At 40.1% G+C, this 17727-nt stretch overlaps 1 protein-coding gene across 1 annotated transcript; it reads left to right on the forward strand.

The window, feature by feature from the left end:
* The first annotated feature begins 581 nt into the window (after positions 1-581).
* Positions 582-9494, forward strand: LOC124151238 (ubiquitin-conjugating enzyme E2-17 kDa-like). Its single transcript, XM_048392647.1, has 6 exons — positions 582-734; positions 3816-3879; positions 5984-6015; positions 6646-6723; positions 7320-7425; positions 8541-9494. Exons 1-6 carry the CDS (start codon positions 711-713, stop codon positions 8678-8680), a joined length of 444 nt encoding a protein of 147 aa, XP_048248604.1. The 5' UTR covers positions 582-710; the 3' UTR covers positions 8681-9494.
* Positions 9495-17727: the final 8233 nt, after the last annotated feature.

The following is a 17727-nucleotide window of genomic DNA, read 5'->3' on the forward strand; positions in this document are numbered from 1 at the left end:
TTAGCGACTAACGGAATCGGCTGGTCAGGCTCGCTGTCTTGGTTGATGCATGTCAACGTATCCCGCTTGCTTGGGAAAACGTATCAAAGGGTCATCACAGCCGGAGCAGGGATGTGGAGGACTTGAATATTTCCCGATTTTCGGGTGAACTACAAAGGTACACAGACTGTTTCTTCCAGGGATACCGATCATATGGACCGTGATATTGCTAAAAGCGGCGTAAAACCATACTCACTCTGGAACACCGACTTTCCTTTAATACGCTGTTAGAGTTTGAGATCATTCTCGATGTTAGTCAACAATGGTATGACGTAATATCCGGAATAACAATATCAGTAAACTCAGTCTTCCTTGTTTTGCAGTTAATGGAGACAACAGGATGTTCAAATATCCGTGGTATGATATGAAGTCTCCTTGATGGAGATACACGTGACACGTAGATATATATTTAATTATCAAATAACTACACTCTATATTTTTTAAAATGTGTATTATATAGACACAAGTCATTTGAAGTCACATCTACGTATATGTTATTCTCATCCACAAAAATAGAACCACGGTGCGCAATGTCAATAGACCGTGACGTTATCGTGACTCAATGGTCAACTAAGGGAGGTAACCGGTCATACGATCTGCGCATGCGCAAATACCATATTGCATTGTGGAAAGAAAACACACTTACATTTCATTGACATTTTATCACAATCATGGCTTTGAAGAGAATAAATAAGGTAAGATTTTCATCGATTTATGTGAATCTATGTCTCTCGTTTTCAATTTGATGTGTAAATAGTCAAATAGACGAACTAGGAAACAATTTCTATTATGTCCTGTTTAGGGTCATTAGCTTACTGTGACGAACACTTCCTATGCCAGCTAGCCTAGGTTTTTGGCATCTGTCGTCGTTTGGGAGGGGTAGTCATATGAATCGAAGTATTGATTGATCGAGATTTGAAATGCTGTGAATTTGTACATCTTCTTTTGGCTCTGAAATAATACCGTTCTTTATTTCTTCCCCCGAAGTAGCCGCCACCACAGGCTGCCATTTTCATTCAAACCACGAGTAGCCCCAAAAGTCACATACACAGGTGGAAAACAGTTCTAACTGACACCCGAGAAAGCGTATGGTAAACTAATCAATATTGGTACCAGCCTAGGTACTTCCCCTGTGTCATTATACATGTATTAAAGTGGATACTAATCTGGGAGCACATGTGTTGAGATTCTATTGTGTATTTGTAGTTGAGGGTACTCTAAGTGTTGCAATGTAGACCCTGCTTTCTGTTTCAATATTTCACACACACACACACACACATTTATATATTTATGTGATTTTGCTGGAGACAAATGTCAGAGGAAATAATCATGATTTTAGCGAATTTTGATTAGATATTCATCTATACCATCAGAAGCTTACCGGTATTGAAAAATTACCCTTAGGACATTTTTAATAACAATCAGTCAGTGTCCTAGAAAAATATCCTAAACCTTGTGTGTGTGTGTTTATTTGTTAGTGACCATTTGCTGTACTTAATGCCTATGCTGTGGTATTCATTCACTTGGTTACTGGTCAGATTTGATGAGTAGGCCATGTTATTACTGTGCTTGTAGTCACAGGAAATCTTGAAGCTACATTCTCTGAAATTCCGGTTTACGTTTCTTTTCAGTCTTTTACTGCGTGCGATTTTAGTTTTGATGTTGATCAAGCTACTTGAAGAATTTGTTTCACATATTTAATCGAAATTGACTACAAATGTTAACGGCGTACTCAATTTTAATGTTGTCCACAGAAAAACTGAAGCTGCTGATGTCTTTATTTGCCCAGCAATCACATGTGACAAGTAGGGCTGGTAACATTGATTTTACACCCTCCTGAATAATTGAAACAGCTATGTGAGTGTTAAACAGTAAGTGACCCTAGAATGACATAAAATGAGCCCAACTACAGGTTTTGATTGCACCTTTAGGCCTATGACCCACTGATAGTAAGTTTTATGTGTTAATCAATAAATTGTTGTTGGAATGCCACAAGGCTGCTGCCTTAGCAGAACACTGCACATTTGGTCAGACGTTTCCTTTATCATCGTTGATATGTTATGTCAAACATTTGTCATCTAGAAACTTCCCTTTAATTCAGTTTCACATATTTCAAGTTGACTACTGGCTGGCGACCAGTTATCTCCCACAACTTGCTCTTGCTAGAGTTTCGTTTGAGGGGAAACACATATTTCTGGCTATTTCTGAATATGAACCAAGTTCATTCTACATGTTCTAGTTTGGAAATATTATTAACTCACCAAATAAGTAGCTGGCCCAAATATTAGGGCTGCAACGAATACACTATGAGACGAATACAATTCGTATCACGAATATAGGGTAATGAATACGAATAGCAATTCATGAATACAATAACAAGTCAGCAGTTGATGTATTATTTGTTGTAATCAGTGAAACAATAACAACATAAACTATTTGACATGGTTTGTTAATTATTAATATAATATACATTTATATACTGCACTTATCCAGGAACTAGTATCTGCACAAATGCGACAATGACCAGTGACCACAATACTGTCAAATTATATATTATGAGGGTGTTGTCTTTTGAAGACATCTATGCATATAATATGTTTTTATGGATATTTTTAGGTACAGGGTATGTAAATGCACATGACTGCATATTCATAAATACTCGATTCTAGTGGCCACGAATAAGGAATTCAATTCATGAATGGATACCGTTTGGATTCACCAAATACGCGAGTGAATCGTAACAGCCCTACCAAATATTACTGTAGAAAAGACACACAAGGGATGTAACATGATTAGTTCACGTGAACAAGAAATAACACAAGGCAATGCACGTTTTGTTCAGTTGTAACATACAATGTGGTCTGTCGGTTCTTTAAAAATACGCTTTTACAACCCAATTTGTCACATATTTTCAAATATGTAACACCTTAAAATATTTTGAAATTTATAGGAAATAGAGTTGTGGATAATATTTAAAGCAGGTGTCATTTTGGGTATGCTGGGGGAATGTTTTGTCTGTTGGCACTCAGACTCGTTAGTCCACTTGATTATATAAGTGTGTCTAAACCTGACTTAGTGTTTGACCAAAGAGGTCTACAGCTACCAATATGATGACAGAGGTAATGGAGGCTTTGAAAATTCCAACATGGTAGTGATCATTAATACGGAAAAGTCTGAAGTTGCCTTATTTACTGGCAGTGTGAATGCCATGAGTGAACTCTTTGACATGAATGGCACGAGTTCAGAAATCATCATTGAAACCAAAACGATAGCGACAGAATGTGCTGAACATAATAATGAACTGGCACGTTTGAAATTATGGCATGAAAGTATTTGGTTGGACAGCTGTTTTGCCATACAAATCAGGCTCAAAACAGCAATGGTAGCAAATGGGACCAGAGTGTGTATTGTAATATATAAGATAGCTATGCTATAAATCACTGAAGAACAATGAAAAATGAAGCATGGTTTGTTTCACGATAAAAATCATTGTTCTAACATTGTTCTTTCTGGAGATTCGAATATACGCTTGCAGCTTGTTGACGTCATATATAGGACGATGTTATTTTTGAGAGGGAAGTGTCTAGTAAGTTGTTCCCCATAGCTGTGGGCTACATCAGCGAGCCTGACCACCAAATCCTGTTAGTCGCCTCTTACTACAAGCATAGTTGCCTTTCACGGCAAGCATGGCTTGCTGAAGACCTATTCCAACCCTGTAATGAACGATGGTCACCATAGTCTTTCCAGTTGTTACAGTATTTCTGCTATATGTACAGGAACTGCAGGATCTTGGTCGTGACCCTCCAGCCCAGTGTTCAGCGGGACCAGTCGGGGATGATTGTGAGTACATGTAGTAGTACAGGCTTGTGCTAATGGTTTCATTTTGCTGGTAAACAAGGATAGAAATTAGGTGACATGGAAACAACAGTTGCTTCACGCTCAACTAGAAACATTAGCGGACTTGTTTTTTGTTTTCATATTCATCCAAATTGTTTGCAGGTTGATTGACCAGTTGGCATACATATATTTACTGGAAGGCCATAATAAATTAATTGCGAGATTATCATTCCCTTTTTTTCAAAAGTGGAGAGGGAGGCTTTATATTTTTTATTTCCTATTAAATTTGTCAAGTTGGTATGAACAATAGATGACTGAAATAAGAAAGATAATAAATAAACATTGATTTCAACAGTAGGATGTATCCCTATATTTCGTTTCCCCTGCCCAAGTACTTGGCATTTATGAACTTATCCTCAACTGACGTTAACTTGTCAAGTTCCCCACAAGTTAACTCGTTGATGATTTCCATAAGAGTCATGGGACAGGATATATCAGTCTTTAATGGTATGCAACCCTCTCATATTTCCAAAATAGCAAGCACCATCTTGACAGCTGACAGGAAGCAGACGATAGGCAGGTACACACAGTGTCGGTTGTAGACCTGTTTTTGGCATGTCTCAAACATGAAATGTCCATTTGACAGTTGATGTTGTTATAATGCTCTAAACATTTTACTCGAGCAAATAAAATGAATTTGTCGGGGTTTTAGTCATGAGTTGGGCGGGGATGATAGTCTAGCAATTAAATTATTATGGCCTAAGGTGATCTGAATGTTTTGGTTGACAGATTCAGCTGACCAGAACCAAAAGCCACATAATAGAAAAAAAATACCAGTAGTTTAAATAATTCTTTTTGCCTGATCACTCTGTCTTTGATAGATCAGGGTGGGGGAAAAGAATCAAATTTGATAATCATACAAGATTAAGGTAACTATTTACCATGTTTATTTTAAGATAATGATTTATTAAGTACATTGAGTTCAGTCTCTGAAAACTGGAAACCCTTTTAAAAGCCTTCTCAGAAATATGCATGGTAAATGCATGTGCATATTACGATAAACAGTTTGTTTATCCTGCAATATAAACATGATAAACAGTATCAGCATTAAGTTTTCAACTAAATCAACTGTCCCAAACAAAATCGGTTTACCATAATATAAAAATGTGTGGTCTAACGATGCCTATGTGAAAGACTTGAAGTTTATGTGTAATTAATTAGCCTGATGTGCTGCATTGTTGGCACATATGTAGATGCAGCTTTTTGAAACGATAAGAAGTGTATATGATTTAAGCTGAAATCATCCTTATAGCAGGTTTAGCATATATGTTAAGAATGTTTTATCTTAAGTTTATTACAGGTGTGTGTCCCTCCAAATATAGCAATATTTAGGTAATGTTTTATCAAGTTTATTGTAACCTTGAGTTAAGCATGTTGAGTAGTATAATTTGGAGCCATTGTGTTTGTATCAGGGGTTCCATTCTAGGCTAACATCTGGGGGTGGGGTAGCCAAGTGGTTGAAGCGTTTGCCCATCTCCCACATGGGTTCAAAAGCCTATTTCCCTGCCATGATATTGCTGGAGTATTGCTAAAAGCAGCTTTAAACCATACTCACTCTAGGCTAACAGACCATTGCCTAAAGCAATCTGTCCGGCTTTAAGGGCGGTCGGGTAGGCTGGTGGTTAAAGCGTTCGTTTGTCACGCGGAAGACCCGGGTTCGATTCCCGACATGGGTACAATGTGTGAAGCCCATTTCTGGTGCCCCCCCGCCATGATATTGCTGGAATATTAAACCGTATTAAACCATACTCACTCACTCACTCACTCACTGTCCGGCTTTAAACAATGGCCCTGCTGTCCCTTAGATGTATTGCTAATTTGCCGTGGTGTTTGAATCTGTGTTCCCCCAAATTGTTTCCATTAGTTCAGATGTAGTGACATTTCATTTAGGCGAGTAACAGTCCTTGAACAATGTAAATAATAGTCCAGATGTCAATCTCTAATTCGTGGCTAACGTCTATTGAAATAATGCTGAAATGCAATTTTGTGCCATTAGACTTTAAAGCTTTTGGCAGAGATTGATCGGATATTCCTCTCTTTTTTTCAGTATTCCATTGGCAAGCAACTATCATGGGACCTGTGAGTACTCAATGTTATCAGTTGTTCCCTCTGTTGTAAATAGTTTTCATGTCACAACTTTGTCATGGCAACCAGTAAATTTTGTTTTGGGCGTTCAGGAAATTTCTTTTATTTGTACTATTTCAATTTTTCTGAATCAGACCCCTGAAGATTCCGGGGTAGAATAGGTCTTCAGCAACCCATGCTTGCTGTAAAAGGTGACTCTGCTTGTCGTAAAAGGCGACTAATGGGATCAGGTGGTCAGGCTCGCTGACTTGGTTGATGCATGTCATCGGTCTCAATTGCGTGGATCGATGTTCATGATATTAATCACTGGATTGTCTGGTCCAGCCTTGATTATTTACAGACCGCCGTCATATAGCTGTAATATTGCTGAGTGCAGCGTTAAACAACAAACCAACCAACTAAATTTTATCAGTTGTTCCCTCTGTTGTAAATAGTTTTCATGTCACAACTTTGTCATGGCAACCAGTAAATTTGGTTTCAGGCTTTCAGGAAATTTATTTGATTTGTACTATTTCACCCTTGGGAATCAGAGATTGATTATGAAATATATGTGTAATGAAAGATGGCCAATGAGCAATAAGATCAGCACTTAATTGTTATTTTGTCTTCTCCCCTTTTTTGCAGCCTGAGAGTCCTTATCAGAACGGAGTGTTTTTCCTGACTATACACTTTCCAACCGATTACCCCTTCAAACCTCCTAAGGTAATATATGCACTTCCACAGTCAGTTATATCATGACCAATTCCTTAAAATCAGATCTTATTTCTCGCTACCACAAAACAAAGATCTGAGGACATCCCATTACAGTTCACGGCAGAATGACCTTTTACAACTTTTGGCCTACCAATGAAATGACTAACAAGAAGTCATACGGTCGTACATGATCAGAGAACACACTGTGTCACTTTCCTGATCTGGTAAGCATTGCTCTGGTTGGTTGGATGAAACGTCGTTCTGACGTGACCTGTCGTGGTAGCAAGAAATAAGGTCTGATTTTAATGAGATTGTCTCATGACATGCCATCTAAATCTGAGAGTGAAAAACAGACCACATGGTGCTGACAAACTCAGGATTCATAATCAACCTGATCACAGCTTTGGACCAGTGTCCTCATTCGCAGACTGTTTTCATACTGAACAAGCACACTTTCTTAAAGAAAACATGCACTTTCATACTAAGTAAACACATTCATACAAAGTGATTGTATTGTCTGCTTTGGGAGTTAATGTTCACTTGTTTGTATTGCACACACTTCTACCCCTGGGTTCATGGACTAATGGCTTTGAATGATGCTGTAGGTTGCATTCACTACCCGGATCTATCATCCAAACATCAACAGCAACGGCAGCATCTGCTTGGACATCCTGAGGACACAGTGGTCGCCAGCTCTCACCATCTCCAAAGGTAACTAAACATCAAGAGTGGAACTGAGACATGAAAACCTAGCTCGGGATTGCCATGATTGCAATAACATTTATTTTCCTGGACTAAGTGTTAAATGTGTCAATACAGAGGTGTTCAGGATTTTACAGGCTGTGTGGGCTTGTATGCAATGACACGTGCATGCACGTCGCAATATAAGTGCAATAATCTTTCACCCCACCTTGTACACCATGAAATGAAAGGTCCAGGGGTGAGCATGAATGTTCAGTGAATAAAATCCCATACACCACTATATTGTCAAATGTAACCATGGTAACAATTTTATGATTATATGTTAACAAGTACAGATTAGGTAAATAAAAAATGTGAAGGTCAATTGTGACCAGCAGATGACATCATATGGAATACTGTGACATCTTGATGCCTGTACAGGCTGCCTTGCTGACTAGCCAATCAAATGGCTGGATTTTATTCCGTGTAATACTAATGTGAGTTATACAGGATGTTTTTAGCTGATAGGCTTGTACACCACCAGACCCAAGGTTGAGGGTTGTAAACAGAAGTTCAGATTGTAAAATTACACACATAATGAGTTAATAATTACAATTGGTGAAATATTTGTTTGTGACTATAACATCTGTCTTGAGACCGTCATCGGACACTCAGTAAGGTAATTATTAGTGAGGTCATTGGGGTCAAATTGGGACGTAGCAAGTAGTGACAGTGGTTCCTGAATGAGATTTGAGCTTGTGTGAAAACAATATCTTGAAGGAGACTTTCCTGATCAATATTAGTCAATTGACATAAATGTTCTTGCTGTAGCACAAGGGAGTATAGTTTAGAAAGTGTTTGACTTAAAACACATATTGTTCCTTAATACTAGGGGCTACGGTACTTTGTCTAGTGGAGATTTATGGGTAAAGAACGTAAAATATGTTGCTGATGTAGCAAGACCAATATATTGGGACCAGTTATCTTAATTAATAGGCTGGGTTGCAGGCTGATTAAATTAAGTCAGCCATGACAGTCTTGTCTATTCCAACAATTCCCCGTCCCGAGCAGTGCCAGAGTACAGTCTGCTGTTCTGTCAAAATGTCACAGGTATATATATATTTCTGTTCTGATATTTTTTCCAGTCCTGCTTTCCATTTGCTCACTGCTGACAGACCCCAACCCAGACGATCCACTTGTACCCGAGATAGCCAGAATTTATAAAAACAATAAAATCAAGTATACAGAGACAGCTCGAGAGTGGACCCAAAAGTACGCAGTCTGACGTGAATGCTCCACATCCAAACACAAAACACTCCGTGCCGGTTTTATTTTTTGATTCAACACATTCACTCACTAGTACACTATTTCCATCGGTAAGTTCCTGTACTGGGATCTGTTCTTAGCATGATCAAACAAACAATGTTGCTATTTCCTTGATGTCTGGCATGGTTAGACCATGCTCATGGACTGGAGCTGTAAAGTTGGTAGTTGTTTTTTTTTATTGCTGCATCTACATAAACGTGCTGCTAGCTCACTCGGGCCCAGATAACTGGGGTTATGTCTTCACAGTTTGTCTATCATGCATTCTGTCATTTTCCTGAAAGATGCTGTGTGCCAAAGATTGTAGTTTATTATGAACTGTTTTCCTCTTTGAATTTGTTTTATGATCTGAAAGTGCTACGACGGTGAACACAATGAAAATTAAATGGCCATGGTAAATAAGCGCTGTGGGTAAACTTCAAACCAATTACAAAATGCATAATTGTTGTTTTTCTGACATATTGTGGGCACAGCTTTCCTGCTTAAACATTTGTTCCTGATATTTTTGTTTCTAATGCTTGATATATAAAATGTATGTAGGGTGTACTGAAATGATATTTTTGATATTTACTGTATGGAATATATTACATAGATTCCCCTGTGAGCTGCAGTGTTCCAAAGTTTCATATATCTGTTAGAAAACAAATGGTAGAGAAAATGTCATTTTGTTTATGCCACTTTCAACTGTTTCAAGTCTCATCCCAAGATTTTCTTCATTTCTTGTGACAGTTTGTAAAAATATTTTGTATATATCATAAATCACCGATTTAATGAAACATTGTCTTGTGTTGTTGTTTAGAAGTTTGTACATGGAGAGATTCACATGGATGTTGCGTTTCTTTTTTAAAATCTGAAGGACAGGGAATTTCAACACAAGGCCATGGCCAGCTACTGTTGTCTGTAGGCATTCCTAACCAGACTTTTGAGATGAACCTCAAGGCCATGGCCAGCTACAGTTGTGTGTAGGAATTCCTAACCAGGCTTGTGAGATGAACTTCAAGGCCATGGTCAGCTACTGTTATGTGTAGGCATTCCTAAGCAGCTTGTTACAACAGCACTAGGCCATGGCCAGCTGAAGTTGTGTGTAGGCATTCCTAACCAGGCTTGTGAGATGAACTTCAAGGCCATGGCCAGCTACAGTTTTGTGTAGGCATTCCTAACCGGCTTGTGAGATGAACCTCAAGGCCATGGCCAGCTACAGACAAGGCCATGGCCAGCTACAGTTGTGTGTAGGCATTCCTAACTGGCTTGTGAGATGAACCTCAAGGCCATGGTCAGCTACAGTTTTGTGTAGGCATTCCTAACCGGCTTGTGAGATGAACCTCAAGGCCATGGTCAGCTACTGTTGTGTGTAGGCATTCCTAACCGGCTTGTGAGATGAACTTCAAGGTCATGGTCAGCTACTGTTGTGTGTAGGCATTCCTAACCAGGGCTTGTGAGATGAACTTCAAGGCCATGGTCAGCTACTGTTGTGTGTAGGCATTCCTAACCGGCTTGTGAGATGAACCTCAAGGCCATGGACAGCTACAGTTGTGTGTAGGCATTCCTAACCAGGCTTGTGAGATGAACCTTAAGGCCATGGACAGCTACAGTTGTGTGTAGGCATTCCTAACCAGGCTTGTGAGATGAACCTTAAGGCCATGGACAGCTACAGTTGTGTGTAGGCATTCCTAACCAGGCTTGTGAGATGAACTTCAAGGCCAGGCATTCCTAACCAGCTTGTTACAACATCACACAACAATGGCCAGCAGCTGTTGTCTATAGGCATTCCTAACAAGGCTTGGGAGATGAACCTTAAGGTCCTGATCAGCTACAGTTGTATGTAGGCATTCCTAACCATGCTTCTGAGATGAACCTCAAGGCCCTGGTCAGCTACAGTTGTGTGTAGGCATTCCTAACCGACTTGTTACACCAGCATAAGGCCATGGCCAGCTACAGTTGTGTGTAGGCATTCCTTACCGGCTTGTGAGATGAACCTCAAGGCCATGGCCAGCTACAGTTGTGTGTAGGCATTCCTAACCGGCTTGTTGAATGAACTTCAAGGCCATGGCCAGCTACAATTGTGTGTAGGCATTCCTAACCGGCTTTTGAGATGAACCTCAAGGCCATGGACAGCTACAGTTGTGTAGGCATTCCTAACCAGGCTTGTGAGATGAACTTCAAGGCCAGGCATTCCTAACCAGGCTAGTGAGATGAACCTTAAGGCCATTGACAGCTACAGTTGTGTGTAGGCATTCCTAACCAGGCTTGTTACAACATCACACAGCAATGGCCAGCAACTGTTGTGTGTAGGCATTCCTAACCAGGCTTGTTAGGTGAACCTCAAGGCCATTGCCAGCTACTGTTGTGTGTCACTGTGATATGATATGGTTCTGTACTTGGAACAAACTATTTTCACACCTCATTTGTGAGGGTCCACCACCCTACAAAGTACTGATGTCATTTATTATTAGAGATGAATAAAATACTAAAGTGCTGATTTACAATTATGATATTGAAATTGATCATTCATACTTATCATTACCTACATGCACACTTGAGAAAGTCTAGCAACAGCTTATTACCTACTTCACTTTCTATATGGCTCAATATGACACCAAACAAATTCTATAACACAGGAACCTTGACTAAAAATGGGCTCCAAAGCTTAACTTTCCGAAATCTGACTTGTAGCTTTTATAACAACTAATCTTACATTTGCATAGAAAAAAATTATTTAAAGACTGCGGATCTGGGATTTTTGAATAGGTCGGGTGAACATAATACCAAAGCGACTGGGCTGAGTTAACGAAGTGAAGCGAAAAGGGTCAGTCTCTGGATCTGTCGGTGCATTTGTACATAGTAAGTCAACGTTAGATATGGACAACTATGAGACAATGAGAGTACAAGGTAAATGCTCTTCACTCATATGAAAACTACAGATTATGACTAGAAACAAAACATTTGTGTAAGTTAAGTTTTATTCACATGGAGACCTACACACAATACAGAGAAGATGCGTTTAGTTTTCATGGCTTTTGTTTCAAACATGGTGATTTGGACCAATAATATTCATGGAGATAACTAATAAACAGTACAATATAAATGGCTCCCTTTTGGGCTACCAGGACAGAATTAGCCACCAGTAACAAGAAGCTGAAATGATGGCCATTACTATCAGCTACAGAAAACAAACTTGTTACCTAGGACTGGTGCATGTGCAATACCTGAGTGTTGCCTAGGACTGGTGCATGTGCAATACCCGAGTGTTGCCTAGGACTGGTGCATGTGCAATACCCGAGTGTTGCCTAGGATTGGTGCATGTGCAATACCCGAGTATTTCCTAGGACTGGTGCATGTGCAATACCCGAGTGTTGCCTAGGACTGGTGCTTGTGCAATACCCAAGTGTTGCCTAGGACTGGTGCATGCGCAATACCCGAGTGTTGCCTAGGACTGGTGCATGTGCAATACCCGAATGTTGCCTAGGACTAGTGCATGTGCAATACCTGAGTGTTGCCTAGGACTGGTGCATGTGCAATGCCTGAATGTTGCCTAGGACTAGTGCATGTGCAATACCTGAGTGTTGCCTAGGACTGGTGCATGTGCAATGCCCGAGTGTTGCCCAAGACTGGTGCATGTGCAATGCCCGAGTGTTGCCTAGGACTGGTGCTTGTGCAATACCAGAGTTGTGCCTAGGACTGGTGCATGTGCAATACCTGAGTGTTGCCTAGGACTGGTGCATGTGCAATACCCGAGTGTTGCTTAGGACTGGTGCATGTGAAATGCCTGAATGGAAACATTTTCATATGTGTTCAGATTTCATCCTCAGCATAGCGCTCGCACTTAAAGATGTCTGCCTCCCTCATTAGAATTGGTCCCCAGCAACCTGTGCTGGTCGTAAGAGACGACCAAATGGATTGATGTTAGACTCGGTGACTTGGTTGATTGTGTGTCCTCGTAACCCCAACGGCATGGATTGTTGCTCACATTATCCATATATATCGTTTGGTCCAGACTCCAGATTATTTACAGGCTGCCATCATATAGCTGGAATTGTGCTGGAAAGGGGATAAACAAACAAAATAATGGCTGCCTTTTTCTTTCTTTGTTGTTTAACGCCAGATTCAGCAATATTCCAGCTACATGACTGTCATCTGTAAAAAATCGAGTCTGGACCAGACAATCCAGTGATTGCCATCATGAGCATCGATCCACACAATTAGGATACAATGACGTGCATCCACAAAGTGGGCAAACCAGATGACCTGATCAGTTCAATACAAATCAAACTATTGATCCACATGGACTTTGGCCCAAGCATGGATTGCATATAATGTCACCAAAACAATGGTTCTCTTTGTTCACAACCATGGGATGAATGATGGCTGCCACAATATCTAGTTTCATAATGAAAGAATTATGTTTTGTATGTCAACTGCATACATTTTGCTGTAAGTTAATGTGAACAATATTGAATGAAAAAATATATTCAAAATCCTTTTCTCATCTTATACAAGCACATGAGACGCATGTGTATCCCCTGAGTGATATGAATGGTGTTGAAATTTGAATGAACGAAGCGCTCATAAAATATTACCAATTTACAATATTGTGTCGGCCTTGTGAAGCTCTGGCGAAGAATGGCTGAACAGTGATTACATTTCTCATCAACGATTATTGATAGAACTACATACGCATCAAGGTAATTCAATAATCAATACGAGTTTGACACATGCAATTAGTGAACAATTAGGTATATGCCAAGGAATTAAAACGAGACTCTACTTTAATTATGACGAGGCGTTATGAAGGGAGGACAACACCTGAAGTCTTTTACCAGGAAGTTGACTTATGGAAAATATTCTTTAGACTGCATTGCCATGGTGGAACCCCGTTAAATGACTGTAACGACCACGGTGGGTAGCCTAGTGGTTAAAGCGTTCGCTCGTCACGCCGAAGACCCGGGTTCGATTCCCGACATGGGTACAATGTGTGAAGCCCATTTAAGGTGTCCCCCGCCGTGATATCGCTGGAATATTGCTAAAAGCGGCGTTAAACCACACTCACTCACTCATCTCACCTGCTATACTAGTACAAGCAGCCACACACGCACGTCGCTATGTAAGTGAAATAATCTTGGACGCGACGTTAAACCCCATTTCACCTCACCTGCTATACTAGTACAAGCAGCCACACACGCACGCCGCTATGTAAGTGAAATAATCTTGGTCGCGACGTTAAACCCCATTTCATCTCACCTCACTTCTGGTCTCAGGATTGCCACGATGATTGTCCCTCTTTATAAGCTGAGAGACCGTAGCCTATAGTCCCCATGCCTGAAGCCAGCTTGAGGGTGTTATTCATAGCTGTTTAGTGTTATTCATCATTTGTTGTACGTGACTAGACTGTGTGTGGATATAATTCAAGCTTAAACCCTGAACACAAATTCTAAGAAAGATATTTATATATCTTACATAATCTTAAATTTGTTTTAAATTAATCTATAATTCAGATAAAAGAAAGTTGATGAAGTGGGAAGTGGGTTAGTTGCCTCAAACCAGGGATAGGGTGTCCCGTAAATTGATAACATTTGAAATACATGTTTTCAGTTGTTCATGATTATGGGTGACTCAACGTCCATCAATATGAGAAAAAGACCAAATTTATAATTTGAAAACGCAAAACAAACTCAAACCAAGAAAGCCAATAAATGCCTAATGTACACTGAATATATGCAATGAGTGACCCCAAGATGTTTTTTCACCAACAGTCAGCAATGTTTTTATTATTTATCTTTTGTCAAAAAAAGGCTTCGAAAAAGTATTAACTTTTTAGATATCGTTTTAATAACAATTTCATAAAGTGTTTATCATTCATGTAAACTGACGGCCAAAATAAACTTTACTATAGTTTCAAATCACTCTAGTTAAAAAACCACAAAAGTGAGTGAGTTGGGGTAAACGCCGCTTTTAACAGTATTCCAGTTATATCACGGCGTGTCAGCTTAATGTGGGAGGAAAGCCCGAAACGATGAAGGTCTCAGACGTTTACCAGAGCACAAGTATGGTGCTGACAAACCTTGAAATATAATCGGGGCGAAAACAAACCCCCACAAAAATAGATGCATGAAGTAAAATGTATTGAAAAGAGCAAAATATCAAGAAAATCAGCATTGAAATACAGTCATACAGTATCTAATATTGGCAGTTGCCCGAATTGAGGTGGGCTAGCAAATACAAGCTTTCAATGTAATGGACGAAGGACACACACATCTAAAATCGCTCAAGTTCAATGACACGTCACATTAATTTAAAAAAAGCAAAAAGCAAAACAAGTATGACCAGCCCCTGCTACATAACACGCAAAAACTCCCCGGGGACAGAAAAAGTGAGTCGTCTGATGACGTCACGTGGGATATGAATACATGGAGAGCCCGTATCAGTCCTTGTCGGTTGGCTTGAGGATATGGTCGCTGTCGAACACGACGATCCATGACATCCCAGAGGTGTTCTATGGGGGACATGTCTGGGGAGCGTGCAGGCCACGGCAGCACGTTGACGTTGTTGGCTGCAAGGGAAGTTCTGTACGATTCGGGCTGTATGAGGTTTGGCGTTGGCATGCTGAAAAAGTACACCACATGTAGCAGCTGCTATAGAAATGGTAGGACAATAGGACGAATAATGTTATCCATGTAACGCTGAGCTGTCAAATTTCCGTTAACGATGACCAGTGGTGTTCTCTCCTGCCCACACATTCCTCCCCACACCATTACACCCTCTCCACCATACGGATCGACCTCCTGAAAGCAACATGTCGCCGTTCGTTCTCCCCTTCGGTCTTCCATCATCTATAAACAGACAGAGCCGGCTTTCATAAGGGAAGGGACCCTCTGTCAATCACGTCGCTGCCAACGACGTACAGTCCGGGACCATTGCAATCTCTGATGACGATGTTGCGCTGTCAATAACTGACCTCTGTAAGGTCTGTAATCCCTAATTCCTTGAGTCCCCAGTCGCCTTCCACAGTGTCGATTAACCATATGCCCTTAGGCATTCGTCGCTGATGACCTCACTGTCTGGAATCGATACTGGAGATGTAAAGGACGCAAGTACAGATCTTCATTGGGCGTAGTTACGCTGAGTCTACCTGTTCTTGGCCTGTCTGATGCCTGTGACGTTGCATCAGGTTAGTTCCAGCAACACGGGAGCAACCAAAAGTCCTATCAATGTGGGTATGGATGGCTCCCATCTGTATCATACCCAGGTCCCGCTCGCGTTGTTCGGGTGTCAGTCGTGGCATTTCTGTGGTGACTTTTTATCAGTGTCTGACATGCCGTCCGTATCATTTATATACCCTTATTGCACGTGGAGGTTAGGCTGCCTACGCGACACGTGCTTGTCACATTTTTTCGCATTTTCTACACCAAAAAACATGTCGTGGATGTGTATTACTTTCTGCACATAGCATTGCTGTATTTGGACGACCTGTTTTGCATTGATTTTGTTTGAACTTTTGTTTCTAATTTTTTGTAATTTCATCCTTAAAGTGGTAACGTTACTTTTGGCCGTCAGTTTATATGACAGCTACTATCGGGCAAGAAGGGCACTTATCATAACTCGAAGTCATGTGGCTGTTTCATTATCTTGCAGAGCCCCGTCTCACGAATCAATCTGAGCACTGATCTTTGATAGATTTATTTTACATTTGTATTATATTTTAGAGAGTAGATGCATTTAACTAAGCGACAGGGGAGATTTTGAGTTTCGGAGAATAAATGGGAGATATATACCCAAAAATATGTCATTAAAAAAGACATGATTATTCTTTAACTGATTCAAACATTCATTGTTATTTATCATACAAAACTGGCTTCCACGGGAAATATCGCTTGGGTGATATCAAGCTATATATCCAAGGAGATACCACTACAAAGTTGCATCACAATGATTTGCTGGCCATTGTGACATCAGGTTACCATGACGTCACAATCAAATAACAGGACTATTCTCTCTACCACTGAAGCTAGCAAAAGTACTTCGAACATTCAAGCCACTGGTTATTACTGTTAACAAACAGAAACAGTGGACAGAATGAGTTAAGATGATGAATAGAATCTCACCCGAGTGACTTTTGATATAAAATATATTAACACTTTCGGCAAGTATCGGATATAGAATCTTTTATCGACTCGTGTCTCTATATTTGAAATTAGAAGTCATTCTGGTGAGAATCTCTGTGTATTCAAAATTGCTTAACCAACAATGGTCGGAGGTCAAATAATAAATTCATTGATCTTTGAGTCATGCCGCAAGCAGGTGCGTGTAGCGTATTCTATCAAGAACCAAGGTCAGGCACATATAAATGGTATTAGTTCTTGCAACACCCTTTGTCTCGAAACCACTGTCCAATTAACACAAGCGAGACCAGACGCAATGACCCAAGACAAAGCCTCGCGAAAGAGACCTTCGTTAAACGAATACAATGGGTTACGGTAGGTAGAAATCGATACCAACGGTAATGCGACATATGTTGCTATAGAGCAAAGCTGTTATTGTGTTCAAAGTACCACAGAGCGGCATAAATTAATTATGCAAGGTTTTGCGCGTGATAATGTACATTATCGATTTCCGTCATAGTACCGTCCCGCTAGAACGTTTTGAGAGAGTGAGAGTGGTGTCTGTGTGAAGTGAATCTCGTCCTACGAACCAGGTTGGCACCTGAGCAGCCTGTATAATCGTACATTCTCTGAACGAATCAGATTAGCCCCTGCGCCGACCATTATATAGGAATAAATTATTAAATCTAAATTGATTTGTACAAAAACCTTTGTTGGAATGGTCCATTTTATCAAAGGTAAATCTACATGTTTTAACGTTTTGAATCTTCTGTTTGAAACATACACGATGCTATGATTTATTTTGAAAATAACGTTGCGCTGATACGGTTCAGTTAACGAATATCTTGTCAAATATGTGGCCATTTTGTCACCATTTATGTTAATGCGCCATGAAGTTGTCTCCCTTTGTATA

The sequence above is a fragment of the Haliotis rufescens genome, unplaced genomic scaffold (genome assembly GCF_023055435.1).
Source record: "Haliotis rufescens isolate VD_foot unplaced genomic scaffold, xgHalRufe1.0.p SCAF_11, whole genome shotgun sequence".
Taxonomy (NCBI): Eukaryota; Metazoa; Mollusca; class Gastropoda; order Lepetellida; family Haliotidae; genus Haliotis; species Haliotis rufescens.